Below are 27,595 nucleotides of genomic sequence, written 5' to 3' on the forward strand. Positions count from 1 at the left end.
CCCAGAACAAACGGGAGCGGGCCGGCTCCGGCTGGCTTTCAGCGCTCACTGGAGATAAAGCGTGGCTGCACGCCTCCTGCCCAGCCCTGGGACACGCAGCTGCAAGGAGTGACACGCACTTTACAGATGGGCTCTTTAAGCTTTGAAATGGGTTTACAACCGTTTTCCCCTTGTGTAAGTTCCTACTTAAGACAATGTGCTGTTTGGGCGGCTATTTGGTAACATTTCTATTACAATCCCCGTCTCCGCACGCATGCCCCCATCCCCCCCCCCCCCCCCCAATCTGGGGAAGCTGAGGCTTAAAGGGCCGGGCAAGGCTGTGAGGCCCCGTGCTCCGTGCTCCCCGCTGTGTCCTCAGCTCTTCTCCCGGGCATGTGGTTCCGAGTACGAGATCCTAAGTTCCGCGTCGTGGAATGAAACGGGAGACTCAGGTTCTGCCTGAGTCTGACGTGGACGCTGGGCCGGGCCCTCGCCCACCAGGTTCTTTACCCGACGAGCCTGGGCCGGGCCCCTCTCGCAGCCGCTCCCCTCGGGGCTGAGGGCCGACAAGGAAAAGGCAGCGTTTGCCTTTGTTCCCATGTTCAGGCGTTTCTGTGGGACACAGCCTGGCCTCACAGTGAACCCTCAACACACGGTTTTTAGGGAACACCCCTCTGCAGTGGTCCCGGGCACCCCAGCATCGGCTGGAAGGCAATGTCCTGAGATAGAAACACCAGTGACGAGCGAGGTCTGTGGGACCGGTGCTCGGGCAGGGCTGGTGCACTGACCAGCAGCTGACATTCTTGACCTTCAGGGACCCGTGGCTCTCACTCCTGCCTTTCCTTCGTCAGCGAGGCAGACTCCCCCTCAACACGGGCGCTTCTGGCTGGCACTGTGTACGACCCACAGGTGAACAAGAAAAGCTGGTGGGGCAGGGAGCTGGGCACCAGGTGGGCAGACGCTCTCTGCAGCAAAGGCTTCCTCTAAGCTTCCGTCTCATCTCAACGCTGCGGGACAGCGGGCATCCTGTCCCAGGGTCGAGGGCTCTAAGGATTTGGACATTTACAAAGGCTGAATTGCCGTATCCCAGACTGCACCTGTCTGTGGGCCCCGTCACCCGTCAGACAAGGCGACACCCTGCTTCCCAGACCCTTAGGTGTCCCCTGACACTTCACCCAGATCCCCGTCAGCTCACAGGGAACAAGAGGCCACTCCTGCACGGAGCATGGATCCCGAGTCTGGGAGCGACTGCCCGCGCTGAGGAAGCAGGGCCTCGGACACCGTTTCTATCCTCGACACGTGGGGCTGGGGCAGCGGCCCCGAGTGTGAGCAGCACGCTCACGGCAGCTGCAGCCCGGCTGGGCAGAGGCCAGCGCACGCGCCCCCGGCAGAGCGAGAAGGGCTGCAGTCCGGTGGCTCCCGCAGGACCGAGCACTTATCCACAAAGTCATTGCCAGAGAGACAAGCTACCAAAGGAGCAGGGGAGGCGGCCGGAGACAGCCCCGCTGGGCAGCCCTCGGCACTCGCCAGGTCACGGGCTCATCGGGGACACCGGACCGACACGGGCGCTCCGCACGCCAACCACATGCTGAACACCAACACGCTCATGGAAGTTTGTTTGTTTTAATTCCAGCCACTGAAACAACATGGAAGTTATTGCTCAGATAAATAAACCTAGTCTACGAGGAAAAAGAAAAGCGGATAAAGAAACAACAAAACCCCAAAGTGAAAACTCAAGTTCCCAATATGGTAACAGTAAACGGAGACTCCTCCCACGAGGATTTACTGGAATTCCTGTGCCTCTGGGCACGAGACGGAGCTGGGCTGGTGGGGGTCCGGCAGCGCGTGGGGTGCTGTGCGTGAGAAGGTGCGAGCGCCAGAGCCTTCCGGTGGGCGGGAACCCTGCCACACAGCCAGCACGTCACCCAACAACCACAAACAGCTCTTAAGGAAAAAATACAAAAGGTGTCAAAAAATTTTTTAGTTGTTTTTTTTCTTTTTTCCAAAGAGTTCTGGAAAACGATCCATTCGGAATAGAAATAGCACCGTGTACAGGCTGGTCTGACCCAGTCCTGTGGCTTTGCTGAGGAACGGCGGCGGCCCCTCCACAAGGGGCGGGTTTATTTCCGGCTCGGCGCGGCCGTCCCGGCGCAGCGCGCACAGACGTAGTCCTCCTTCGCCGCCATCTCTGGGGAGACACCAACACAGACCTGATGGAACCACTGGTTGCAGCTGCCATCACACTGGACCCAGTCCACCTGGTTACAAAGAGCAGGGAGACGGGTGTTGAGGGGAGAACGGGCGCATCCGGCAGGCCCCGCAGAGCATCCAGGCCGGCGCCGCCGCGGCCGCCCCACCACGGGGACAGCAGCGAAGCAACCGAGTCAGAGCCACTCTTCGGTCGTGGCTGCCTTGGGGCCGAGACAGCCGCCCGTGACTCTGAGCCGCGGCGCCATCGCACCCCCCACCTGCCGAGCGCCGGGGCGGTGGCGCCGGAGGAGCAGGAAGAGGAAGGAGGAAGGAGAAGTTTCTTCAGGAAAAGGGAGAAGACCCGGAGCGGTGAGAGCGGAGCCCGGCGGAGAGGTCCCTCAGAGCGGAGCAGGCAGCAGGAGAGACAGACCGGCGGGGCGGGCGGGCACAGGCGCGGAGCTAAGGGGAAGCGCGTCCTCGAGGCCAAGCCGCACTGACCTCATCGCCCTCCGGCTGCAGGCAGCTCCCGGCCGGGCAGATGGCGTCTTCGTCCTCAGAGTCCTCCTGCTCCGAGGAGGATGTGTCCGAGGGCAGGGAGTGGGTGTCGGCCGGGCGGACCGCCGCGTAGCCGCGCTCGCTCTCTAACGGGAAAGCGTCCGTGTCCTGGGGGTGGCCCAGTCTGATCCTCTTCCTCCCGGGGGCCCACACCTTCCGCACGCGGCCCCAGCGCTCGCCGGCGAGGCCGTCTCTCTCGGGGCGGCGCTTCGGCTTCCTCTCCAGGCTGCTTCCCTCCGGCGGGGCGCGGCAGCACTCGCTCTGGGTGGGCGAGAGCAAAGCAGCTCAGCCTCCAGCTGCCCACCCCCAACCCCAGCGAGGCCGAGGTCCGCCGTGAGGGCCCCACGCGCCCGTCAATGCTGAGAATCACTGCCTGGACCCACGTCACCCCTTCCCCGGGTCCCGCTAGTGCCTCACAGGGTTCTGGGAAAAGATGCTACAGACACGCCCGACCCCCAGGCGACCCACCCGCACGGGCGGCGGGCGCTGCCTCCCTCCTTCCTTCAGCGGCAGCCGGAGGCGGGACCGACTGCAGAGCCTGTCCCCGACCCCGGCTCCTAGGGAACCCGCAGCACCCCCTCCTCCAAGGACGGGCCCCTACCCGCAGGCGTGCAGGGGCACACGGCCGCGGCAGCCTCCGTGCTCATGAGACTCCCCAATCCCAGCCCCTGAGGGTTACGGGTCAGAGAGCGCAGGACAGGGGGACGCAGCCCGTGCACCCGGTCAGCACTCGGCACCGACCCCGTCCTCCCACCAGCTGTCTCATGAGGTCAGAGGCACGAAGCAGGAGTTAAATAGTAACTCGGAAAACGCCTGTGAATTCTGAAGGTTTCTCTCAAAAGGCCTTCCCACTATGACCGCCTCTCATCTCTGCTGTGTCTTACAGGAGAAAGGTAACCTGCCTCCGCTGCCTTTACACCGAGGTGGTGAGGACGGAAAAAACCAGCGACTCGCGTGCAGGACCCGACCCGAGGCGGGAGCCCAGGTGGTGGTGCACGGCACCTGCTCCCTGCAGACACCCGCCCCCCTCCCCACCACACACTCACCTTCTCGCCGCCGGGTCTGCCTGGGGAGCTGCGGCCCGTCTGCGGGGCGGGGCTGGGCTTCGCAAGCAGCGTCCGGTAAAGCTCCTGGATCTCAGGAAGGGTGACCTGGAGCAGCTGAGCCTCCATCAGCAGCTCGCTCACTTCTGGGCTCACACCTGCCACAGAGCAGACGGTCACCACGCCGACGGCCACGGGGTCGCCACGCCGACGGCCAGACCCGGGCACGCGGAGGGGCCCCGCCAGCCACCACCCCGTCCTTCCAAGTCCACCTTCACCTAACGCCTGGAGCAGTGACCACAACTGAGCCCACACTCCATCTCCTGAGTCCCCTGACGACCAGGGGCGCCCTGACCCTACACCGACCCTGCTCACTCCGCTCCCCGAACGCCGCGAGAGCCCGTCTTCCGCGACAGCGCTGACAGACGGCACCGAGCCCGGGCGCGGGCACCGGGACCCGGGCGAGGGCGGGGAGAGGAGAGGAGAGGAGGCGGCTCCCCGTGGCTCAGCCCGAGGGAGCGCTGCCTCGATCCTCAGCCGAGATGGCGTCACCGGCCTCTCCTGCAGGGATGGCTACGTTCACACAGGCTCCTCCTCTACGTGTGAACACCTGGTCCCCGCTCCCACGTGAGGACGAGGCTCGGCTGTGGATGGCACTCCTCGCCCACAGCAAGGACCCCTGCGCGACCGCCTGGGCGACCCCGCCTCGCACCAGCACGAAACGCACCGTGGAGGGGAACGCAGCTCCGTCCGGCCGAGAAGGGGGCGTGCAGAGACGAGCTCCTGCTGTCCTGGTCGCTGGGCTCGGGGGACGCGGTGCCGGGAGGCTGGGGCGCCTGCAGGGAGGAAGCAGGGCAGTCAGGTCACTGGCCCACGAGCCTCGGCCTCCTGACGACCGCACGCGGGAGCGGCCAGGAGAAACGCTCCTCTGACCCCGTCCCTAAGTTAACAGCCGTGTTCTCCCCTCGACGAGCAAACATGGCCTGGCAGAGCCTGCGCTCGGGGACACGCGTCTCCCGCGGGCGAACGCTCCTCTGACCCCGTCCCTAAGTTAACAGCCGTGTTCTCCCCTCGACGAGCAAACATGGCCTGGCAGAGCCTGCGCTCGGGGACACGCGTCTCCCGCGGGCGGCCCACGGCCACCTCTCGCCTGGGCAACAAAGTGTGACCACCGTGTGCCAAGTGCCAGGCCTGGATCTCAAACGCCTGGACAGAGTGTAAACAATGAGAAACACGAGGACATTTCCTGTCCTGCTCTGGCCTGCTGACCTCTCAACTCACAGGACCCGTTCGGCCGGTGTCCCTCGCTCTCGAGGGCGCCGTGACCTCCTGCCGGCCAGCCGGTTCCCCTGGGAGGAAGCTGCCTCCGGGGGCAGTTCCCAGGGACAGAGACGCAGCCCGGCCCGTGCTGGTCGGAACTCTGCTTTCACAGGAAGCTCACGGACGGGTGAGACCTCGGCCTCTCCCTGGTGCCTGGACCCTTCAGCCCGTCCTTCCCCCAGAACAGCAGGCAGAGGGCCAGGTCCTGTTCTACTCAGCGCGTCCGAGAAGAACAGGGAAACGAGCAAAAAATATACACACACACACACACACACATACCAGACATGGGCCTGGGCCCTACACATACATGGAAACAGAGACAGAGTGGAGGAGATGAGTCCTGGCCATTGGAGCTGAGAAAACAGCCCCGGGGTGGGGGCCAGGCAAGGTGGGCGCTGTGCCAGGCACGGCCACGCACCAGGACCAGCAGCCCGGCTCACCTTGCTGGTCTCGGACGCCGGTCCGGCCGCGGCTGGCCACCTGCTGTGGGACAGCCCGGGGCCCGTGCGCGCCTGCACGGGCGTGAGGCTCCCGGACGCCAGCAGCTGCTGGGCCCTGTGCTGCCAGCTCACCGTCCTCTCGATCATGTAGCGCAGGGCGTCGCCCTCGGGCAGGCGCACGCGGAGGCGCTGCAGGGAGGCCAGCAGCGGCAGGATCTTCTCCAGCGGGGGCTTCTCGGAGCGCCGGCAGAGGGGACACAGCCAGATGCGGGGGCCTGGCGAGGCGCCGGGCACCGCCACGCAGCCCGTGTGGAAGGCGTCGCGGCAGAGCTCGCACTGGACCATGGGGGCGGCCGGGGCCTTCTGGCACAGGCACACCTTCGTCTCCGCCTCCTGGCCGGGCGCCAGCAGCTTCCCCTCGTTGGCCAGGCGCAGGGACTGCAGGGCCTCCATCTCCCGGAGGCGGGCTTCCCCCAGGGCCGCCATCTGAAAGGCATCGACCAGAGGACAGCGTCACCCGTGTGCAGTGCGAGCAACACCGTGCCTGCCTGCAGGCGGCCGTGTGAGAGGCGTGGCTGGCACGCGCCCGGCACTGGATGTGAGCAAACCCTTCACGTGCGCCCTGAGCGTCTAACTTCCTGCCCCCTCGTCTCCTACAGAAGGGCCTGCTCTGCACACGCTCCGTGCACTGACTCCCGAGCTCTCCGCCGGCTCTCAGCCCCGTTGCTGCAGACGGAGGTGCCTCCTGGAGCAGCTGCCTCACGACCTTTGGCCGTGTCTGCCGTCTGCAGCACCAGCCGTGTGTGCGCTGGACCCCCAACCACAGGCAGTGACCCCGGGCCCCTCGTGCAGGGTCCGTGATGGGTGATGGGGAAGATGTGGCACGTACACAGCAAGACACTGCTCAGCCGTGACGAGAAGGAAGCCCTGCCATTTGCAACAACGTGGAGGGACCTGAGGGCACCAGCTACTGGAGGTGAAACAAGTCAGACAGAGAGACCAGTCGTGTATCTCTTTCACTGGAACCTAGAAACCCCGAGCTCAGGTACCGAGAACAGAGTGGTGGTGCCAGGGCCAGGGTGGCGAGTGGGCAAGGTGGGTGCAGGGGGTCAGAAGGTCCAGACGCCCAGCTTTCACCGCAGCAAGTCCTGGGGCAGCACACAGGGGGGAGGGGGGGGCGGGGGGGGGGGGGCTGCACTGCGTGTGGGAAGGCGCTCAGAGGCCGGCAGATCCTAAAAGTTCTTACTGAAAAGTCTGTGTGGTGAGGGGTGTTGGACGTGTGACCATTCACACACAAACAGCCACTCGTTCTCTGTGCGTCCAGAACTAGAGCCACGTTCTATGTCGATGGTACATCCACCCAAATCACACTCCCGCCCAGAACTGTGTTGCTCACTGAGCATGGGCATCCTGGATCGCAGCGCCCGCTAAGCGCAGGCCCCCAGGCGCCCAACCGGCTCTTGGCCTTTCTCCCTGAAGGTCGCCAGCACCCAGGACCCCGCCCCCAGGTCTGCTGGCCTCTGTGCATCTTCCCCGGGACACTTTCCCTTCCACAAGGCTCAGGAAGTCTTTCTGGGAAAGCTGAGCGTCCATAACATGCCTCTCCTGCTTGCCCTCCCCAGACGTGTAATGGGGCGAGTGGGGGGTCGTCAGGGGGGAGGGGATAAGGGGGGAGGGGGAAGGGGAGGGGCCTACGCACAGCGGCGGCCGTCTCCTTGCTCTCGGCCAGGGCGCGCTCCAGGTCGCTCAGGCTCTCCAGCCGGCTGCCCCGCTTCTTCCCACTGGGCAAGGGCTCCTTCAACTTCCTCTGCTTCCGCTTTGACCCCAAAAGGCCGACGTCACAGCGAGGACACAGCACCTAACGAGGGCACAGCACAAGCTCGGCCCCGGCTTCAGACACGGCCCACGAGCCCCAGAGCCGGGTGGGGGGGGGGGGTGCCGCACACTTTTCTGACCGTCCAGCATTTTATCCGGGACGAGCGGCCCTGACTGAGGAAGGGAGACAGGGGCGAAGGGAGAAAGCAGCACATCTCGCCAAGCATGGACCTCGATCCCAGTCACGACAGGACCAGCCTCAGCTCACGGGACCAGAGTGAGGAGCCCTCCCGAGGCGGCAGGGGCAGCTCCCTGCCTGCAGGTGGGAAGTCCCATCTCACGACGGGGAACTTCCAGGAGGAAAGCCCTTCCCCGACACCCAGCGCCTCCTCGCGACGCCCACAAACGCGTGGCCGTGGTGTCGCTGGAAGCTCGGAAGGAGCTCCCTGCTCCGCCGAACAGCCAGCTCCTGCGACACAGAGGGGCCGTGGTGCCTGTTGGGAAGGAAGGTGTGCGGCGCCCGCTGCTTACCTCCAGGAGGGAGTACGGGGAGTTCTCCATCAGGAACGTGTTGGCAGCACCTTCCTTCCAGGCCTGGACCTCAGCGACCAGGGCCTCCAGCCGCGGCAGGGAGCTCAGGTGCACGGGGATGCAGCGGCCGCGCGTGACCAGCTCCACCAGCGTGTCCAACACGGGCACGCGCCCTCCGGCCTACACACCGAGAGAGGAGAGCAGCCGATTCAGACTGGGCCTCCTCCACCGCGGCCACACGTTCAATACACACAGGACGCACGGCAGCGGGAGGGTCCTGTTCCGTGTGACCAGTGAGTACAGAAGCCAGGAAACAGCCCAGGCCCAGGGACAACCGTGAGCCCGACTCCACTGAGGTCCCTTCCTTCCAACGAGGCCCTTCAGCTCACGGGCACCTGGCTGCCGGGGCGGGTGCAAAGCAATTCCAGACCGTGCACCCCTGCAGCAGCCAACAGACTCCACACGGACTCAGATAAAAGCAACACAACAATCCCTTACTCCAACCCACTCGCCAGTGACGAGCTAATCAGAACGAATTACCAGGCGAGGACCGTGAGCCGAGCCAGCCCGCGGCCGTCCCCGCGCCCCATCCCCAGGAGGTGACACAGATCCCCAGGGAAGGGGCAGTGGCTGGCATCTCCACAAGACGTGGTGCTGTTGCTGCTAGTCCTGGGCCCACGCCTTGAGAATGAAATACCCCGACTGGAAGAATCAAGCACTGGGTGGGTGGGGACAGCAGTGAATCAATAGACATATCCAGAACCACAGGACAGACCTTTCTTAAACTGTTTTCCACCGATTTTGGAGCGAGGAAGGGAGAGGGAGAGAGAACAACATCAACTGGCTGCGTCCTGCATGCCCCCTCCTGGGGATCGAGCCCCCCACCAGGACATTGTCCAACCGGAAAGCCAACCGGCGACCTCAGTACCTGGGACGATGCTCAGCCAACGTGGCCACAATGGCCAGAGCTCCCCGGAATCCAAGTCTAAAACAGTCAACTTGAATCCATCCAGGCTTCGATGCTGACTTCGAATTTATAGGAAAAGGAACACACCACAAAGAGCCAAGCAGACAACCCGGAGGTCAGACACGCTACACGCTACACGCTAACGGTTCTGGACGACATGGGATGCCAGCAGAACAGCTACTCTTCCAGGAATCCAGCACGACCGTGTGGCCGTCTGGGACCGTCGGGCGTAGTGCGAGGCAGGATACACGTCACAAAACACCGAAGGAGGAAACCTATCCAGACATCTGGGCCGACTTCCTGACTTCACGTGCCCCATCTCCTGGCGGCGATGACCTCACCTTTCAGCTAATTCCTCGAGTTCCGACATCACTGATGAGAGCCTGCATCTGAACTGCCCAAAGAAGTTCACAGACACAGTGGGGACTTCCCTTGGTCACTCTGTGGCCAGCTGGGCTCACGCCTTCACTATGTATTAACGTTTATCACACAATACACCCGCTCTTCCCTATTAACTGGGATAGATGCCCAGACGTTTGTTGCAAACATCTGGCTAAAAATGTCCTGTCTGGCATTTGTCAGCAATTGATTAATTGGCACCTCTTACAATAACACAAATGTCCAGAAAACAAGGTGGTATTTTATTCCTAGAATCTGATAGCTTTAAAAAAACAGGATTTGAAACTCAAAAACTACATAAATTAAAAATTTGAAGCATAGCCCATTGAGCAGTTCAAAGATCTTTTTCCTCAATAGGTCCAGAAGACCTTTTGGTTTATGAAGATTAGAGAGAAAGAAGACACTCCCACATCAACCGCTTTTCAAATGAAGTCGCCACGGAAGCTGGGCAGGCCCCCGAATGCACTGTCACTATCTCTTCAGCTGACAAACAGTCCGTGGGTGCAGCCCCTGGCACAGGGCACAAGCACCGAGGCCAGAGCCTCTGGAACTCCGAGCGTCACTTCTGAGGGACCGAGAGGCACTGCTGGTCACGCCCCGCCACCTGGTGCAATTCCTGGGCCTCGAGGCTGCGTCTGGCTCTGTGATCACGTCACGGACAGACTGAACCCATGACCCTTGATTGCCTCCATCCAGGTTGCCGACACGCCAACCAGAGACAACCATACTCATCGAAGACTAAAAAACTACATTTCTTTCTGAAATTCACATTTAGCTCTTTTTCTTCGATCCCCATTTGTTATGAAAGACATTTAAATATTTGTACCAAACGGTCACCTAATAGGTGGGTAAAGACATCAAAACACGGTTGAACAGAGTTAGTAACCGGGCCCACCCAAACACGGAGTCTGTGCAATGAAATCTAGCGTAGTACCCTTCACGGATTTTCAATTATTCCTCTCACCAACACACGGACCCACTCAGGACTGTTGCAGACCGACCTGCAGGGCCTCCACGTCCTGGAGCCAATCCCTGGCTCTCTGCACCGCGTCCTTCAGAACAGCCCCGCTGGGCAGGTAGGCGGGGATCTCCTCCATCTCCTTCACCGCCGTGGCCAGGCTGGTCAGCGACTGCCGGGGCCTGGCAGAGAGAAGCAAGCCGCTCAGCGTCTGCACGATGTCATTGCTCGTGGCATTTACCAAAGAAATGAGAAAAACCATCTTGAAGGAAAGTCAGTCTAGCAAGTCATTTGTTAAATGGCAATAACTACTAGATACTCAACTAATTAGTTTTAAATGGCTGCCTAAGACTTAAGAGCATCTAAGTGACAGCAAAGGACTTAGCAAAGCATTTAAGCTCTCCTTCATCCTCGCTGTAAGTGCGTACAACCACACACTTCCCTTCGCAGCTTAGCAGTCCTTCATGCTCAACGAGATACATGTCACGACACAGTTTCACTAAGAAAATTAAAATCGTCCAGGATGTCACAATAGACAGTGATGTTTGTAGACCTGAAGCCTATAATTTAATTAACCAAAGTCACCCCAGTCAATCCAGCTAAAAACCTTCAAGAGTTCTCTGGGACAGCAACACAGCAAAGCCAGCGTGACAAACCCTCGTCCTCTGCCAATACCACCACGTTGGGCTGGAGAACGTCTGTGACTCGATTGTTTCTGTGCGTCACGTTGTCAACTGGGCCAAAGGACCCATCAGGACGGCGGACAGCGTGCCTGGTCCAGTGCCCTCGGGACAGACGAGGCGCCGCGACTCCTCTGCGGCAGCCCCGCGTCCGGCCGGCCCCGCGTGCCACAGAACCAGCACCAGCTCAGACCTCTCTCTAAGGCCCCCTGGATCCCATTCGTTCACTGAGTGAAACAACAGCTGCACTTGTGTGTCAATATTTTCTCTCTCAAAGATGGTGTCACGTAGAAAAGGCTAGAAAAGGCGTGTCTATCCTACCTAATAAAAGGGCAATATGTAAATTACCATCACTCTGCTACGCCCATGATTGGGCCAGCGGGAGGCGCAGGGGGCGGGACTCGGGGTGGCCGGGGTAGCCGATTGGGCCAGTGGAACGCTGAGCTCAGGATCTGCGGCACAGAAGGGGCCTCAGGGACAGCGAGCTCACATCCTGCCGCCCACCATCAAAAGCGGGGGAGCTGGGTGCCTGTCTGCTCCGGCACCAGGCCTTTCAGAAGCCTTCGCCACGCCGGAGGCTTCTGAAAGGCCTGGTGCACCAGCGGACAGGCACCCAGCTCCCCCACGATCGAAAGCGAAAGCGTGTAGGGGACCCTACACGTGCATGATTCAATCATGCACTGGGCCTCTAGTTTGATTCATAATCAGAAAGAAAAACTAATCATCTTCTGTCCAACTTCCAAGCCAACCCCAGCATCTCCGCGGCGTCTCCCTGCATCCCCACGCACAGCTGCAGCGCCCGAGTGCCTGTCTGTCACACACCCCTCCCCCCGTCCGCCCCGGGCCGCCCGCCAGCCGGCTCACCTGGCTCTGAGCAGGCTCCTGGCCTTGTCGTCCCAGTGCTCAGCCACCGTGAGCAGCTCCTGGAGCCTGGCCATGGCTTTCTCCACGGCTGCGTACGGCGCCAGGCCCACCCCCAGGTCTATGAGGCGCCTCATGTCGTCTAAGGTGAGGGAGCTGGGGTCCAGGCACGCCTGCTGCACCTCTTCCAGCCACCGGGCCTGCTCCAGGCGGACGCGCACCTCCGCGAGCTGCGGGAGGTCAACGTCAAACTCGAAGCTGACGTCCAGCAGCTCCTGCAGCTCGGCCGCGCTGGGCGTCTCCTCCGAGAGCACCTTCTGGCTCTGCTGCTGGAACTCTTCCACGCGACTCAGAAGGTCCTAGAAAGCACCCGGTTGTGGCATCAAAACGGTGATTTCGGTCTTTCGTTTCCTCCCGACTTAGAATCCCTGCATAGTCAACGTGCCCCTTACCGCCTCACCGGATGTTAGAAATAACACGGTAAGCGAGGTGACACACAGCTCCACGACGCTGAGACAGCGGCTCAAACCAGCTCCTCCCCCCTCTGCTGTGTGAGCTGCTGCCCTCGCCCTGCACACACCCGTCAGGGTCACCAGCAGCCCTTTCTCGAAGACAACGTAGCCGTGCCCGCTGAGCGTACTCACGCGCAGGGTCCCCCGGCCTCCCGGCGCCCGGCAATTACCTTCAGCAGCGGGGCCTGGCTGAGGGCGCAGGGGAGCGCGTATAGCTGCGTCACGAACTGCCGGAGCTCGCTCACCGTCAGCTGGTTCGGGGACTTGCCTCCCCCAGATCGGAATCTTTAGAGACACAGGCCCGGAAGCCACGTGAGCACACACCCACCCCCCTCCCGGATTCCAGGGTCGCGGAGGCAGGGCAGCGGGAGCCCCAGCTCAGCCCACGAGGCCCTCGGCACACACCTGGTCTGCCTCTTCCCGTTGAGCAGCTGCTGGGCGACAGAGGCGCACTTCTCAGCGTCCTGCGTCACCAGGCGAAGGTGGCGCAGGAGGTCATTGTCCGGGAATTTCTTCGTCTCAGACTCTTCGATCAAAGCCTTCAAGCTGGCGAGGCCTAGGGAGGAAGGAAAGGCGCCCTCCTGTGGGTCCCGGACGGATGTGCAGAGGGGAGCCCGCTCTCACCTGCTCTGACCCACGGGCACCCGCACTGCTTTGTCACGGCACCGCGTACGCTCAACGTGGAGCGTTCCCAACAAGTGCCCCGAGTTGCCCTTCAGTGCGGAACGCTTTAGAGCGGAAACGTTTACGTGGGAAGCAGCCGACTCATCAGAACAAAGTCAGTGCAAACCCCGGCCGCGCCGCACGCCTCCCTCCGCACTCCCTCTGCAGCTGGCAGGCAGCCGTGTGCTCACAGGTAGGGCCCAGTGCCGCCCCTGAACACCGAGGGCACCCCGAGAGGCTCAGCAAGGGAAGCCTGGCGACACGAGGGGGCCGGGAGGGGGCAAGGCTCTCAGCGTCGGACGGGAGGCAGGAGCTGAGGACAGGACGTGACACCAGCACTCCAGAGGCGCCGCCTCCATCGTGACATCTCGTTAACAAGTTCCTAAGGTTCCGTGTAAAACGTGAAACACTTTGTTTCGGAGACAAAGAGGTGAAGTTCACTCTGCACCCTCACCATGTGGCCGTCATGAAGCACCCCATCTCGCACTGCCCCCCACCGGGGCCTCGCTGGATGTAGGGGCATCTCCCCATCACTCGGGTTTAAACCTCGCCGAGCCGGGCCGCAGAGCCGGCAGGACCCGTTGCCGGCTCTGCCATCTGACGTGGCTTCCTGCCACCCGCCCCACCGCCGGTACCAAGTCCTTCCTGACCACGTACTTTTCTTCTTGCTGAGCTTTGCCTCCAGAGCGTCGTTCACGGTCACGGCCCACTCGTTGTACGACTCCGCTCGCAGCTTCAGTGCGTTCATCATGGGGCAGAGGTCGTCCAGGGTGTACCTGTACCTGCAGCCGGGCGTGTGGTTTGGAGAGTCAGTGTTTCACTCAGCATTTCCGCCCTGGAACAGGGAGGTCACTGAGCTTCTATGACAGGTTTCGTGTTTCCCACAGAAAACAGCCATCTTCTTAAAGCAAAGGTTTAAAGACCGACTCACCGCAGCATGTAGTTGCCGGGAGGACAGGAGCACAGCTCGGGCACGTGGTGCAGGCACACCAGCAGGCCGGGCTTGCAGTCACAGGACACGGCCGACATGAAGCACGTCGTTTTGCACTTTATACACTGACGCTCGTCGTCCGGCAACAGCTCAAACTCCAGTCTTGCCGAGTCAATGACTCCCTGCAACAAAGTGAGCGTGGCGGTCTCTGCAGGACCGTGACCACCAGCCCCCAAGACAAGCACGCGGAAGCCGCCCGACCACCACACGGGCACGGATCCGGCTGTGGGGAACGCAGCGCGACAGGGGCCGCCAACGCGGACGTGAGGACCCAGTCGCTGTTGGACAAGGTTAGGTCCTGCGTTTGGCCACACGGATGTGAGAAAACAGTGACGAGCAGGATGACAAACTCGAGCGAAGCTCCTTATTCTACTCCACGGGGCAGAGGTCAGAGCAAAGGAAATGTGTGCACTTTCTACTTCCGGGGGAAAGCGGAGGACACACACGGGGAGAGGGAGGAGGTGGGGGAGCAGGACCTGCTGAGAGGGGGGACGATGCCGAGTGGCACAGAGCCCTCCACCCCACAAGTTACCTGAAGGGACCCCGTTCTCTGAAAAGGTCTGTGCAAGAACGAGGCCCAATAAAGCATCTGCTAACGGAAAAGGTGTCGAGGAAAACGAAGGCTGAAGTGACCTTCACCTGCAGCTGCACCACATGCCAGCCAGACCCGGACGCACCTCGTGGTCCGAGCGAACCCTCACCCCCTTCCTCCTTATCTGGGCCTGGATCCAACCCAACCTCAGAGTGCCGTCAGCTCGTGAACCTCACGCTCCCGTTTCACTCTTTTATTCTGATTGTGGGGTTTTTTAAAACTCCTCGTATTTTAGAGAGAGGGGGAGGGAGAGAGAATCTGTTGGCCCGCTCATCCGTATCCTCCGGGAACTCCGCTAAGTAAGACCCCACAGCACAGCACAACGCTGGGGTCCCAGAGCCTCACCAGCTTGCGGACGGTCTCGCGGAGCGCCCGCTCATCCTCGATCATGGTGGCCATGTCCTTCTGGACGGTGGACGCCACCACCACGTCCAGCGCGCCGGCCTTGGCGGCCATGCGGCAGATCATCTCGTCGTGCGAGAACACGCAGTAGCGGTGCAGCAGGCGGTAGTGCTCCACGCACTGGCGGCCCAGGGGCAGCTGCGAGACAGGGAAGCACGTGAGCCACTTCCTGCTGCCAACACCGACCCCGTGACACCACCCCAAAGGTCACCTTGTGGGTCTGCAGAGCACGTATCAGCTCTGGGAGCCTCGGGCCCTTTAAAGCCTGCATCTCCAAGACCTGGCGAGCCGCCTTCATTAAAGGCATTTACAAGGCCCCAATGTATTACCTTTGCATTACTGTTCACAACCAGGCAGAATGGAATTGGAAATACGGATTTACACGTTTTCTGAAGCACCTGTGCTGAACGGGGCGTGGCTAACGTGCTTCAGGGAACAAAAATGCTCCAAACGACACCAAATAGTGACAGATGCAGGAGCCTCATCCTTCAGAAACAACGAGCAGCCATCGCTCGTTAGCGCTAACGCCACACGTCCATCAGCACCTTCTTGGTGAATGACAGTGTGGACACGGACAGGAAACCCTCCCTCACACACAACTGAGACCATCGGTGTCACCAGAGCGGCTGCTCAGTGAGGACCGGGCTTCAGACTGGACCGCCATCCGTTTGCAACGAGATCCTGAGCTTCAGTTAAAATGTAAATCAAGAGACTCCTTGTCGAGCCTTTTACACAAGAAACAACTGTCCAGGGCCCCGAGCAGAGGGCTCAGGACAGGCCGTGTGCGAGCGCCTGGTCTCGCCCCGAGGGTGGGGGGCAGGGGGCCCACTACCCGCCGACCAGCCTTCTGAGTGCAATAGGTTTAAGCAAGCCACTGCCCGCAAAGCTTCTGCACGAGCGACGGCGGCAGAGGCTCACGGGCATCACCCATACCCAGTCCACGGTGCAGAAGTTCACGGCCTCGGCAAAGTTAAAGCCTTGGTTGAAGCCGCTGTGGTAGGCTCTCGGGAACGTGATCACAAACTCCCCGGCACACTGGTTAGTCCGGTAAACCTACGGAGACAGACAAACGGGAGGTTTTCAGTGACATTCGCACGGAAGGCCACCTGGACGTCGACATCAGAGGCTCTCCGAGGGGGTGGCTTTCCGCTCCGTAAACGTGAGCCAGAAAGAAACAGAACACGCTGCTACGGTGAAGCACGGACAGAGTGCCCCAACCACAGGGCTGTGCGTGGTCTGAAAAGGAAACACGGCTACACCCAGGTCAGGACACATCCTCCTAATGCAGCCGTAGCAAAGAACCACCTAGATCATTAAACCAAAACAGGCCGCTGGCTCAATTCCCAGTCAGGGCACATACCCAGGTTGTGCGCTCAATCCCCAGTGGCGGCATGCAGGAGGTAGCTAATCAATGATTCTCTCTCATCATCATGGATGTTTCTTTTCTCTCTCTCTCTCTCTCTCTCTCTCTCTCTCTCTCTCCTTTCCTCTCTCAAATCAATAAAAAAGAACGTATTTTTAAAAATAAGCCCAGCCTGGCCCAGCTGGTTGTGGCGTCGCCCGTGGCGCTGTCTCCATCCCAGGAGACATTGCTCCCCCACAGGCACGCATGTCCTAAACTCTAGGGTTCCCATGAGACATGCACCCAGGGGTGCAGTGAGCAGCAGCAGCTCATCCCAGACTCACCCCTCGAGCCTGACTTCAAAGGCCCCTTTCCAGTCAGCCAAGCACCGTGCCACCTCTCCTGCTGATTCCTCTAGCCTAAGCCCTCCCTTGTTACACGTCCCCAGCTTAATACACGTGCTCTCAAAAACCACAGATCCATCGATAGGTAGGTAGATAGATAAATAAAGCTTACTTAGGGGTGGGGGATTACTGTAACCATAATCTACCAAACATGTTATTTCCAGTTCATCACTGAAAATTAGGATCCTATAGGTTCAATACATTATTTTTTAGAGCAGGGACAGAGCATGGATTCTGACATAGAGTTTCGTTCTAATTATAACATAATCTAGCCTTTTCCCAGTGATTGATACTGACAAGTAACGTGTGCTATTTAAGGTTTTGACTTGTTGCAGAAAGAAACGAGGTATAAGGGAAAGGATAGAGTATCCAGTGCTGAGAGCTGCGTGACCTGTGAATGGACTGAGCACAACTGGACGGACACAAAGCCTGACCGTGCTGAGGACCCCAACGCCATGCCAAAGCCTCCAAACAGCTTCGCCGGCCAGGCGACTCGACGGAAGGCACCCCCCGCCCACCTGACACCCAGCCCCGGGGGTGAAGCAAGAGGAGGCCGAGACGTACAGGCACTTCATGTGTCATCAGGGTGTTGGGGTTCATGATGGTCACCAGCTGGTGCAGCAGGTCCGGCTGGGATACGAAGAGCTCGGGCGCCAGCCTCTTCATGACGCTCTCCAGCTGCTCGGCCGCGTACCCGGGGACGCCGTACCAGGTTTTGGGCTCACCCCTGGTAACAGATTAGACAAACCATCCCATCGCAAAACATATGCAAACATGCATTCAGTAGCGTCTTCAAATCACACATTCACAAAATCAACCCGCAACCTCAACACAAGCAGGCTAAGCGGTCCCCACGTCCAGGCCCTGCCCTGCGAGCTCACTGCACAGGGGCTCACACTGGGGAAGCCTGGGGAGATGGGATCTGACCGTCCGTGCACAGGTGTTTTCCCTCAACATGGAGGCTGACCATGGACTTTCCACCCGAGATCCCTGTCCTCCCCCCTTTGCCTGACCCTTTAGAAATGCAGGTGTCTAGGATTTCTAGGAGTATCAGGTGTCCGTGAGTATAGGATACTGGGTCACCGGCATTTCCTAGGCTGACAAAGAATGACGGCTCTCCATCTCCCTTTCCCTAGTCCATTAACGCAAACACTCACAAGGCAATTAGCATTTCTAAAGGGCTCTTATTCTTCAAAGCATTTTCGATTGTCAACCAATTAACCTGAGCATCCCTGTGAGGTATGGTAAATGTAACCCTCGTTTTATAGCTCGGAGCCATGGCCTAGGGATGCAGAACAGATATGCTACAAATACATGACTACACCCTTTCTGTGGTACATCCTTAAGTTACTGGTGTTGGGATTTACATGAGTTACAGATCTTCAAATACCTTTGTACTTAGAAAAGAAAGGAAATGGGGAGTGGGGGGCAGATGTGGGGAAATGGCTTTGGATGAAGAGTTTAAGTTGCCCCAGCCTTCACCCCGCCTGGGGCGGGGCCCACTGGACTGCGTGTGGCGAGGCTAGAATCGGCACCACAAACAGCAGCGGGAAGTCCCAGGACTTGGAGGGCACCGCCTGCCTACCCTCCACACGCCACACGCCCCAAAGGGCACCGAGGGGCTTCCACGAGTCACCGAGGCTCTGCGGCAACCCTCTGTGAGGAAAGCCGTGGACAACTGGGTGACAGCTGGTACCCTCCCTCAGAAACACGTCGGACTGGAAAACAGCGTGTGCGTGATTTCAGGGGCTCATGGGCTCCTAGAAGTACTTCAGAGCCACTTCCTTAACTTGTCAGGACGCCTGTCCCAACAGCAGTGCAACATCTGAGGGGAAAAACACAGGCCCTCTCTCCTCACACAGTTCAGAGACGTGTCAGCCCAGAGCGGAGACACCCGAGAGGGAGGGCCCGGGGCCGCTCACCAGTGCAGGTAGTTGATGGAGTAGCTCCAGTGGTCCTCGATGTGCCAGCAGAAGGAGGAGAAGCACATGCCCACGTACAGCCAGGGCAGCTTCATGCCGCAGATGTCGGCCGTGATGTGGGCCAGGACCGACTGCTCCATCACCGGCATGTTGTTCAAGTTCCAGCCGCTGTCCAGGTATTCCTGCAGACGGAGCAACAGCACGAGGCCGAGCTACAGCGTGCTCACACTTCAGAACGTGCTGTTTTAAAACGACGGTGAACACAGCCCCTTCGAAATAAAAATGCTGGGAGGGAGCGAGAAGCCCCTCCGCTGACCCTCGGACGCCACAGGCGGCTTCCGGCATTTGATGTAAATGGACTCCTACAGCACAGGTTGTGTATGTGCCGCCTCCTTATTGGACTACAGAAGGGTATAAACATGAGTGGGTTTGCATAAAGTTAAAGAAATGGGCAAATTACTCCAAGGTGCTGTAAGTGAGGACAGTGCTGTGGGGCAGGGGTTGTCTGAGACGGGAGGTGGGAGACGGGGTGTTCAATGGCGAACACTCATCAAGCTGCACACGTGACTGTGTGCTTTTCAGCGCAAAGATTAGATTTCAAGAAAGTTTACCCCCAAAAGATGTCACTTCTTACTAGGACAGGAACAGAAACCACGCTAGGAGCTTGCTAGTGTGGAAAACGATGGACTCAAACCTTAACATTCAAAGACAAGTAGTAGGTCTGGTCCCAACCGCTCCCATTTCCCTCAGAGAGAGGACCACAGTGAGGGCGTCTGAGGGCCAGGGGAGCGAGGCGCTGTCCCGCCGTCCCTCTGCGGTGCCACAGCCGGGACCAGGACTACTTTGTGGGTTCCTCCTGTTCTTCTTGAAATCACTAAAAACCTGTGCTTAAGGCTTTTCCTGGAAGTACTCGTCCATCGCTTCCAGCCGACGAGGGGAAACAGAGCAGCAGCGTCCCAAGCGGCATCTCCTGTGCATCGAGGCTGCCGCTGGCCCAGGACCCGCCCCCTGGGTCAGGGACAGGCACCCACCTCCTCCTCGGGGGAGAGCTTGGCCTTGCCGTCGCGGACGGGGAAGCCACTGCCAAATTCCTTGGAGGCGATGTCGGCTCCGTACTCGACGGTGACGTCTTCTTCGATGGTGCTCACCAGGCGCCAGAATTCCTTCTCCACCAGCTCAGTGGGAACCATCTGGAGACAGAGCCATCGTAAGCCAGAGCAGGGACCCATTTCCAGACACGCACTGCCGGCGGCCAGCCTGCCGGGGCGAGTGACAGGGGCCCCAGGACCTCACCTACGGAGCACGCTTCTCTGCTCCACCTGGGAGTACAGACAGTAAAGCTATTTAATAACCAAGAGTAACGATGGTTAAGAATTCACGTTTCTCGCCCAAGCTGGTGTGGTTCAGTGGATAGTGTCGGCTTGCGGACGGAAGGATCCCAGGTTCGAATCCCGGCAAGGGCACCTGGGCCCAGGTTGTAGGCTCCATCCCCAGTGGGGGGGCGTGCAGAAGGCAGCCGGTCAATGATTCTCTCTTATCATGGATGTTTCTATCTCTCTCTCCCTCTCCCTCTCCCTTCCTCTCTGAAATCAATAAAAATATATTTAAAACAAAAAAGCCAACCCGAGACAGAGGCGGCCATGGACAAGCGGCAGGCCTGGGTGAGCAAACACCTGGGCACGATGCACAAGGGGCCGGAGAACGGAAGGGGGCGTCACCGGAGCCTTAGCCCCGTCACGTGACAGCTGACGTTCGTGATGTCAGGGAGCCAGGGTCCCCCAGATCCTCGGGGCCATGGACGGCCAGCAGCCATCTGACGTCAGTCACCACCCCACGGACACGACCCAGCGGCACGACCAGCGTGCGGGAGGTCCCTGCAGCACCCCATGGGGGGGGGGGGGGGGAGCGGCTCAGGAATCCATCCTTACGGCGAAGCCTTTAATTCTGTGTGTTCCCGTGATGAGCGTTAAATGCTGGGTGAGGCACACGACAACGTAACAGTGTGTGAACGAGTTTCCAATGCACGGTGCACTAAGTGGCACACAGATTGGTCACTCAATACATCTTGTGAGTTTTCTTTAAATTACATTTGCTGAGCTGGGAGGACTAGTGGAGACTTCGTGTATTGATGCTGTTACTGCTGCTGTGCCATCTGTGTGGCAACACCTATCTCTAGAGAAATCAAATGAAAACCTGGAAAGCATGTAAGAATTCTGTGGGACTTAATGCCACTAAACGAATGACAGGTTTCCCTGTGCACGACCAGTGACTACCAGAGGTAAGTGCCATCTCAAATTTGCCTTCAGACCCACCTTTCCCAAAAGTTGTTCAAATCCTAAACCAAAGCAGCATGCGTGTACATACGTGGACTGGCATGTTGAAGTAGTCAGACTTGAACGCATCTGCCATTTCCCCAAAAGTACGGAGGGTGTAGTCTCTGGCTGCTTGCTCAAAGCCAAATGCTTCTTGTGGCTTACTGCACTCCTGCCCAAAAAACAGTAATTTACACACAGAAAAGCAGATGACCACAGCTGCTCATGGATACAACTCCACTCCTTTAAACAGAAAGAAGTCTGGGTGAATATACATCAAAACGGCAGCCGTGGTTGCCTGTGGACTGAAGTCACACTTTCATTGTTACAGCCGTTCGGCGTTTAAGAATCTCGGCGAAGAGCACACACACAGTGCTTTATGCATGGAAACAGCTTCGAGTGTGTTATTAACGCTCTCCTGCCTCTCGCTCGGCTCAGGGGGAGCCCCGCCTCCCTGTGCAGGCCGCCCGGTTCTCTGAGGACATATCCCCAAAGGCCACGTCTGAACCGAGGCCGCGGACAGCGTGCACCGCCTCGCCCGCCCTGCCGTCCCTTCTCACCTGGGCCACGCACTTCGGGCACCGCCAGTCTCCCTTGGGCACGTCGTGCAGGGGTGGGACCAAGCAGAAGGTGTGGTAGCTGTCGTCACACCCGTCACACAGGAGCAGCCGGTCCTCGTCGCTGCCGCTGCCGCACAGGAGGCAGACGTACAGGTCCACCTGCAGCCAGGACACGGCACGGGTGCTGAGTCATCGGCTTCGTGAGATTCTGAGCACTCACTGGCCGCGGGTATGACCCAGCCTCTCCCGGCTGCAAGTGACCTGCTCCCCCCGACACCCCCCGGACCCTGTGCACACAGGCCGCCCAGCACCTGCTCCCCACGCCTCCCTTCTCCTTCTGAGCTGGAAAGTTGGAAAACACCTGCTTGGTTTTTAAAAAAATATATTTGAATTCATTTCAGAGATGAAGGGAGAGGAAGAGATAGAAACGTCAGTGATGAGAAAGAATCATGGATCGGCTGCCTCCTGCACGCCCCCCACTGGGCATCAAGCCCACAAGCCAGGCGTGTGCCCTGCCCGGGAATCCAACCGTGACCTACTGGTTCATGCCAGGTAGGTCGATGCTCAACCACTGAGCCACGCCGGCCGGGCAACACCCGTTGATTTGATCTAGCCTTCAGCTCATCGGGAGGAGCTCGCGATGCGTGAGCAATTCTGAGTCACCCGCTCCCCCCCTCAGTGCTCACGTATCCGTGTGTCTCCTCATTTATAGGCTGATACGATCAACTGACTTGAAAAGGTCTTTCCCGTGTCAGACACTGAGCTGGCAGGCCTCAGGAAGGCAGAAAGGGAAGCTCGGGGTCCAGTGTTCAAAGAGGTCGACTCACAGCACTGGTGGTTTTCTTCGGTCGGCTCTTGGGTTTCTCCCTCTCACTCTCGATCACGTGCTCTTTCTTCTCCAAGGGCTCCTGCTTGATGCTGCTTTTCACGTCTTTCTCTGCAAGAGGCAATCCACGTCAGCGCTCTGTCCCCTGCTCGGCCTCCTCCCTCCTCTCTCCCTCCCCATCGCACACAGGACGCCCACAGCCTCCCGGTTCCTCCCGCTCAGCAGCAGTGGCGCCCGCGTTACTGTGCTCAACTCATGATAAACGCTCACCCCATTCAAGTTCAGGATGGGGTACAGATGCTGCTCAGATCTGTAACCGTTTAAAACACCACGTACTGAGGGTGAGGAGGGGACAGAAGAGGGTGAAGGGGATGAATGGAAATGGAGGGAGACCCGGGCCGGTGAACGGGTGGAGAGCACACGACACAGTGTGAGACGCTGGGTTACAGACTCGTACACCTGAAGCCTACAGACTGACAGTCCTCGGGTACGTCCGACTCGACGTGCCGTTCGTGGTTACGTCGCCATCTCCCATGTATTTATAAAAAAGAGTTCCGTCATTTCGACGTATGCACATACGTGCTTTATGTTTTTTATCGTTTATTTACCACAAGTAAAGGTCAGGAATTGTTCTCTTTCTTTTAAAATTTTTTACTGTTTCACTTCATTCCTGCTGTGTCTGTGCCCCCCGTGAGTGACGTAGGTGCTCATGTAGGTGGGTTCCGACTGACGGCGAAAATCGCCTCACGTCGCGCCATGGAACGGACCTCCGCTGTAACCCGAGGACCTACTGTAACTTTATTAACCAACGTCACCCCAATACATTCAGTAAAAAAGCAAAAACAACAACAGAACACATACTGTATCAGGCAAGCTCTCGTGGCCCGACTGAGAGCCTGGACCTGCCCGCCCCGCGCTGCCTCCGCTCCCGGCCTCCTGGTTCCAAAGGAACGGCGGCTGAAACACTGGCCGTATGAACTACCCTGCGGTGGGCACCGTGCTAAAGGCTTCCATAAGTTACTAATCCTTTGCAACAAATCCATCCCAGGGATAAGAAAACCCACATTGGAGGCCATCAAGGAGTATCTCTACGGTCAAAAACAGTCAGGGGCCAAGACAGGGCTCGGTCTGTGTTTTTAAAAATCACTTCCCATTCCACGGCTCTGCCTCCGTCGCCCTCGCCCATCACCGGAACCAGGCCCGGGACTGCCTGCCCAGGACACAGGACTCCTCCTGCGAGCCCCAAGCCTGCACCTCTCAGTGCCTGGCCTCCAGCAAGGCCAGGCAAACCACTTTCCACCCGAATTCAGATTCAGAAAGCAGGTCTGCCACCACGTGGAAGTGACTCTATCAGACACGCACAAAGGCACAGTGCTTCCCACAAGCCACTGCTCCCGCACTAACTGCTGAGCCCCGTTTCAGAGCAGCAGCTACACTCCCATGTGCCTGCGGGTGCCTGGCCGACGTAACTGTGAGAAGGACATTAACACGTGACATCGGTTCCTCACCCCGTGCTTCCTAGGCAATAGCTGCCACCGTGTTTTCTTAACAAACAAAACAGCGTTTTCACTTCCTTTTTACGACTTTCCTATTCACAGATCAGCCTCCTTACCATTTTCATATTTTGGAGTTGGACAACCCATTCGACGTCTCAGATTGTGAGTTCTGGCTTCTGTGGTCTCTTCTGATTCTATTTTAATATTCATGGCCTTTAAAAAAATTGACATACACATAAATACATCCTCTAAAAACAAATACATCTCAGCTCTACCTGGAATCTCAAGGGGCGATAATCCTATAAACTGTCTCTATTAGCATGGTATTCAAACGCCCTTCTCTCTACCCTCGAGATGGCTATTGTTGAAGAAATGGGGGAGGAAGCTGGTCCTCCTCGTGGGTCCTCACGCTCCACTCTGACGGCTTCTGACAGTCAAGGCTCCCTCCCCAAAGCCGCTTCATCCTTTTGTCTCAGCATCAGGGACTGCCAGACTCCATGCTCCTTTTGCGGAAACATGAGAAAAATGGCTTCGCTATTATCTAATGTCTCTATTTTTGTAAAGGCCCTGGCCAACTGGCTCCGGGGTTAGAGCGCCGGCCTGCTGATGGGAGGGTCCCGGGTTTGATTCCCGGCCACAGGCACGCACCTGGCTGCAAGTTCCCCAGCCCCGTCAGGTGCATGTGGGAGGCAACCAGTCGATGTGTCTCTAAGAAAGCGTATCCTCAGGTCGGATTTTAAAGAGTTCTCTCCAGCGTCACACCTCCCAGCGGCACAGCCTGAGCTCCTGAGGCGACAGGAAGCCCAGGGCCAGCGTGTGGATGCCTCTTCCCACGGCGGTTAACACGTGAGCAGCCGTCTGTCCAGCTGCATGAACCAGAGCGAGTGCTTGGATTCCTCACCCTCTGGCAGCACAGTTCCCCCACATACAGAAGCCAGAGCACACCCAGCCCCTCTGCAAGACCAAGGCGGCTGGAGACTCACTACGAGCGCCTGCGTGGGACAGACAGCACCCGGGCCAGACAGGCGCGCGCAGCTCTCACCTCTGCTCGCATGCGTTTTGCTCGCCGGGCGGGGGGGCAGGTCTCCAGGGGCTGCACAGACTGCCTCTGGGGAATGTCGTGGGGCTTGTACTCCTTGTCCTTGGTGTCTGTGGCCAGGTTAGGCTTCTGCAGACACTGGGAATAACACACAAGGACCCCCGACGTTAAAGCCTAGACAACCTCACAATTACTATTACAGACACACAGGCCTGCAGTTTTTTAAATCTAAATAAACACCAAGTCCACACGTGCCTGTCTCACACATGCACACACGCGCGCGCACACACACACACACACACACACACACACACACACACAATCCTGCAGCTTTTCTTCCCCATCAGTCCTGCCCAGTAGCCGTGTGCAGGGAAGGGGGGTGGGGGGACTTGGGTGTCTGTTCATAGGAAGGCCACGAGTTTTGTGCCCTTGTCACATGACCCTGAATTCCTGTGGAGCCACTGCCCCAGGCCCTGCTCTGCGCACACCACGTGGCATCTTCTGAGCCAGTGGGAGGTGTGCTTGGATTCACTTAGCTGTTGTGTCCTCAGGAGGCCCAGCACTGAGCTTCCCCATAAGCCAGCTGCAGCCGTCGGGGCATCCACGGCCACCTTGTCAGAAAAGCTCTCCCAGTTCCCAGAACACGTTCCGCTCTGAAAGGCTCACCTTCAGGTGCTCAGGTCACAAGGGCACGGACCCGTGCAGGGCTCCTCGCCGGGTGTGCGGAGGCAGCCACTGCATGTGCTCTCAGACCCTTGTTCCTCTCCCCCCTCCCTGCCACTCTCCTCAGAATCAATGGAAAAATATCCTCCGTGAAGATTAACAACAAAAAAATTTACAGCTTTATCGTTTACATGGCAACGTTCTATTAAAAGGCATCACCTTCCCTAGCTGGTGTGGCTCAGTGGATAGAGCATCGGCCTGCAGACTGCAGGGTCCCGGGTTCAATTCCCGGTCATGGCACAGGCCCGGGTTGTGGGCTCCATCCCCAGTAGGGGGCGTGCAGGAGGCCGCCGGTCCATGATTCTCTCACCATGGATGTTTCTCCCACTCCCTCTCCCTTCCTCTCCGACATCAATGAACATGTGTGTTATAGAAAGGTACCACCTCAATTGAGAAAACGGGTCACCGGACATAGGAGTCTCCCTACCAAGTGTACCTACAGGCAGAGGCTCACCGGTGAGTCAGCCACGGCACAGCTGGCTTTCACCCGGGAAGGTCTCACCGCGCTTTCATTTTTCCTTTTGGTTTGATTCTAAGCTCGCTGAAGAGGATGTGTGATGCTGGTACAAGACGTGCCAGAAAAATCCACATGAATTCCACCCGGACAGCAGGCTCCCAGGTGCACCATGGGGATCAGTGCGCACACCAGCCGCACGTGGGATAAGCAGCACTGTCGCCGTGACCTCCTAGACGCCTGCTCCACGGCACCATCACGGCCATCCAGGCCCACCTCTCAGCGGGCTCCCTCCTCGGAACACGTGCAGAAAGAGCCCAGAGGACGGCAGGAGAACGACAGACAACCCAGCACCCACCTCACACACCCATTCCCAACACCCACCTAAGGAGTGGAGTAAGAACCGCCATGCCTTCCTCGGTTCAATCGTGTGTGTGTGTGTGTGTGTGTGTGTGTGTGTGTGTGTGCGTGTGCGTGTCAATAAGTGGAACAAATGGACGTCCTCCCCTCTCCCTCATCTGAAAAGGCAGTACTGACGAGGTGACGGAGACGCCCACTGCTGAGCTGCCTACAAACAGTGACAATTACAGCACAGCTGACAGGAAGGCCCAGCGGGCCCTGCCCCACACATACATCGCTTCCCCCTGATCCACGTGTCCCACCAGAGCCATCGTGCGTGTGCACATGCATGAGCCTGCACTGACACGTCTCCCCACCCGGAGTCCGCGGACACAGGAGGGTCCACGCGGTGCGGCACACCCTACGGGTCTGGATAAGTGTATGAAGATGTAGGCACCAGGACAGCATCACCCGGAACAGGTCCACTCCCTAACACTCCTCTGTGCTCTGCCCACTCCCCCCCACCCCCCTCCCCCTGGCACCACTGAGCTCTTGACTGTCTCTAGTGCTACCTTTTCTGGAAAGTCACAGAGTTGGAATCATACACCATGTAACCTTACCAGACTGGCTTCACTGAGTCACATACACGTGAGGGTCCCTGTGATTTTCATGGCCTGAGAGCTCATTTCTCCTTCATTGTCTGAGTATACCAGTTTATTTATCCACTCACTCACTAAAGGACATCTTGGATACTCTCAAGCGTTGGCAATTATGAACAACGTTGCTATAAACACCCACGTGCAGGTTTCTGCGTGGACATAAGTTTTCAACTCCTTTGGGTAAATACCAAGCAGCACAAACGCTAGATCATATGCTAACAGTATGCTTCCTTTTCTAACAAACCACCAGACTGTCTTCGCCAGCGGCTGCCCCACTCTGCTGCCCACCAGCCGATGAGCAGTCCGCTCCTCCGCGCCCACCGGCCCGGGGACCCTTTTCTGATGGGTGTGGGTGGTGGCATCGTTGTTACGTTTCATTAAAAAAAAAAAAAAAAAAAAAATGGCCGAAACTGGTTTGGCTCAGTGGCTAGAGGGGCGGCCTGCGGACTGAAAGGTCCCAGGTTCGATTCCCGTCAAGGACATGTACCTTGGTTGAGGGCACATCCCCGGTAGGGGGTGTGCAGGAGGCAGCTGGTCGATGTTTCTCTCTCATCGATGTTTCTAACTCTCTATCCCTCTCCCTTCCTCTCTGTAAAAAATTAATGAAATATATTTTTAAAA

At 58.6% G+C, this 27,595-nt stretch overlaps 1 protein-coding gene across 1 annotated transcript in view; it reads right to left on the reverse strand.

Moving 5' to 3' along the window:
* Window positions 1-1,952: 1,952 nt before the first annotated feature.
* Window positions 1,953-27,595, reverse strand: part of KDM5B (lysine demethylase 5B) — a 40,135-nt gene continuing 14,492 nt past the window's right edge. The window contains exons 5-27 of the mRNA XM_079763593.1: window positions 24,803-24,937; window positions 23,877-23,973; window positions 22,266-22,375; window positions 21,439-21,597; window positions 20,931-21,050; window positions 19,598-19,756; window positions 18,567-18,748; window positions 17,209-17,371; window positions 15,832-15,951; window positions 14,842-15,036; window positions 13,845-14,026; window positions 13,571-13,695; window positions 12,656-12,806; window positions 12,421-12,535; window positions 11,742-12,097; window positions 10,241-10,379; window positions 7,874-8,053; window positions 7,227-7,385; window positions 5,528-6,013; window positions 4,495-4,603; window positions 3,771-3,925; window positions 2,668-2,985; window positions 1,953-2,237 (exon numbers count right to left, since the gene is read on the reverse strand). Coding sequence (XP_079619719.1) covers window positions 2,100-2,237; window positions 2,668-2,985; window positions 3,771-3,925; window positions 4,495-4,603; window positions 5,528-6,013; window positions 7,227-7,385; window positions 7,874-8,053; window positions 10,241-10,379; window positions 11,742-12,097; window positions 12,421-12,535; window positions 12,656-12,806; window positions 13,571-13,695; window positions 13,845-14,026; window positions 14,842-15,036; window positions 15,832-15,951; window positions 17,209-17,371; window positions 18,567-18,748; window positions 19,598-19,756; window positions 20,931-21,050; window positions 21,439-21,597; window positions 22,266-22,375; window positions 23,877-23,973; window positions 24,803-24,937 — 4,053 coding nt within the window. The 3' untranslated portion in view covers window positions 1,953-2,099. The remainder of the gene's footprint in view (window positions 2,238-2,667; window positions 2,986-3,770; window positions 3,926-4,494; window positions 4,604-5,527; window positions 6,014-7,226; window positions 7,386-7,873; window positions 8,054-10,240; window positions 10,380-11,741; window positions 12,098-12,420; window positions 12,536-12,655; window positions 12,807-13,570; window positions 13,696-13,844; window positions 14,027-14,841; window positions 15,037-15,831; window positions 15,952-17,208; window positions 17,372-18,566; window positions 18,749-19,597; window positions 19,757-20,930; window positions 21,051-21,438; window positions 21,598-22,265; window positions 22,376-23,876; window positions 23,974-24,802; window positions 24,938-27,595) is intronic.

Source organism: Cnephaeus nilssonii (genome assembly GCF_951640355.1).
Source record: "Cnephaeus nilssonii genome assembly, chromosome: 23".
Lineage (NCBI taxonomy): Eukaryota > Metazoa > Chordata > Mammalia > Chiroptera > Vespertilionidae > Cnephaeus > Cnephaeus nilssonii.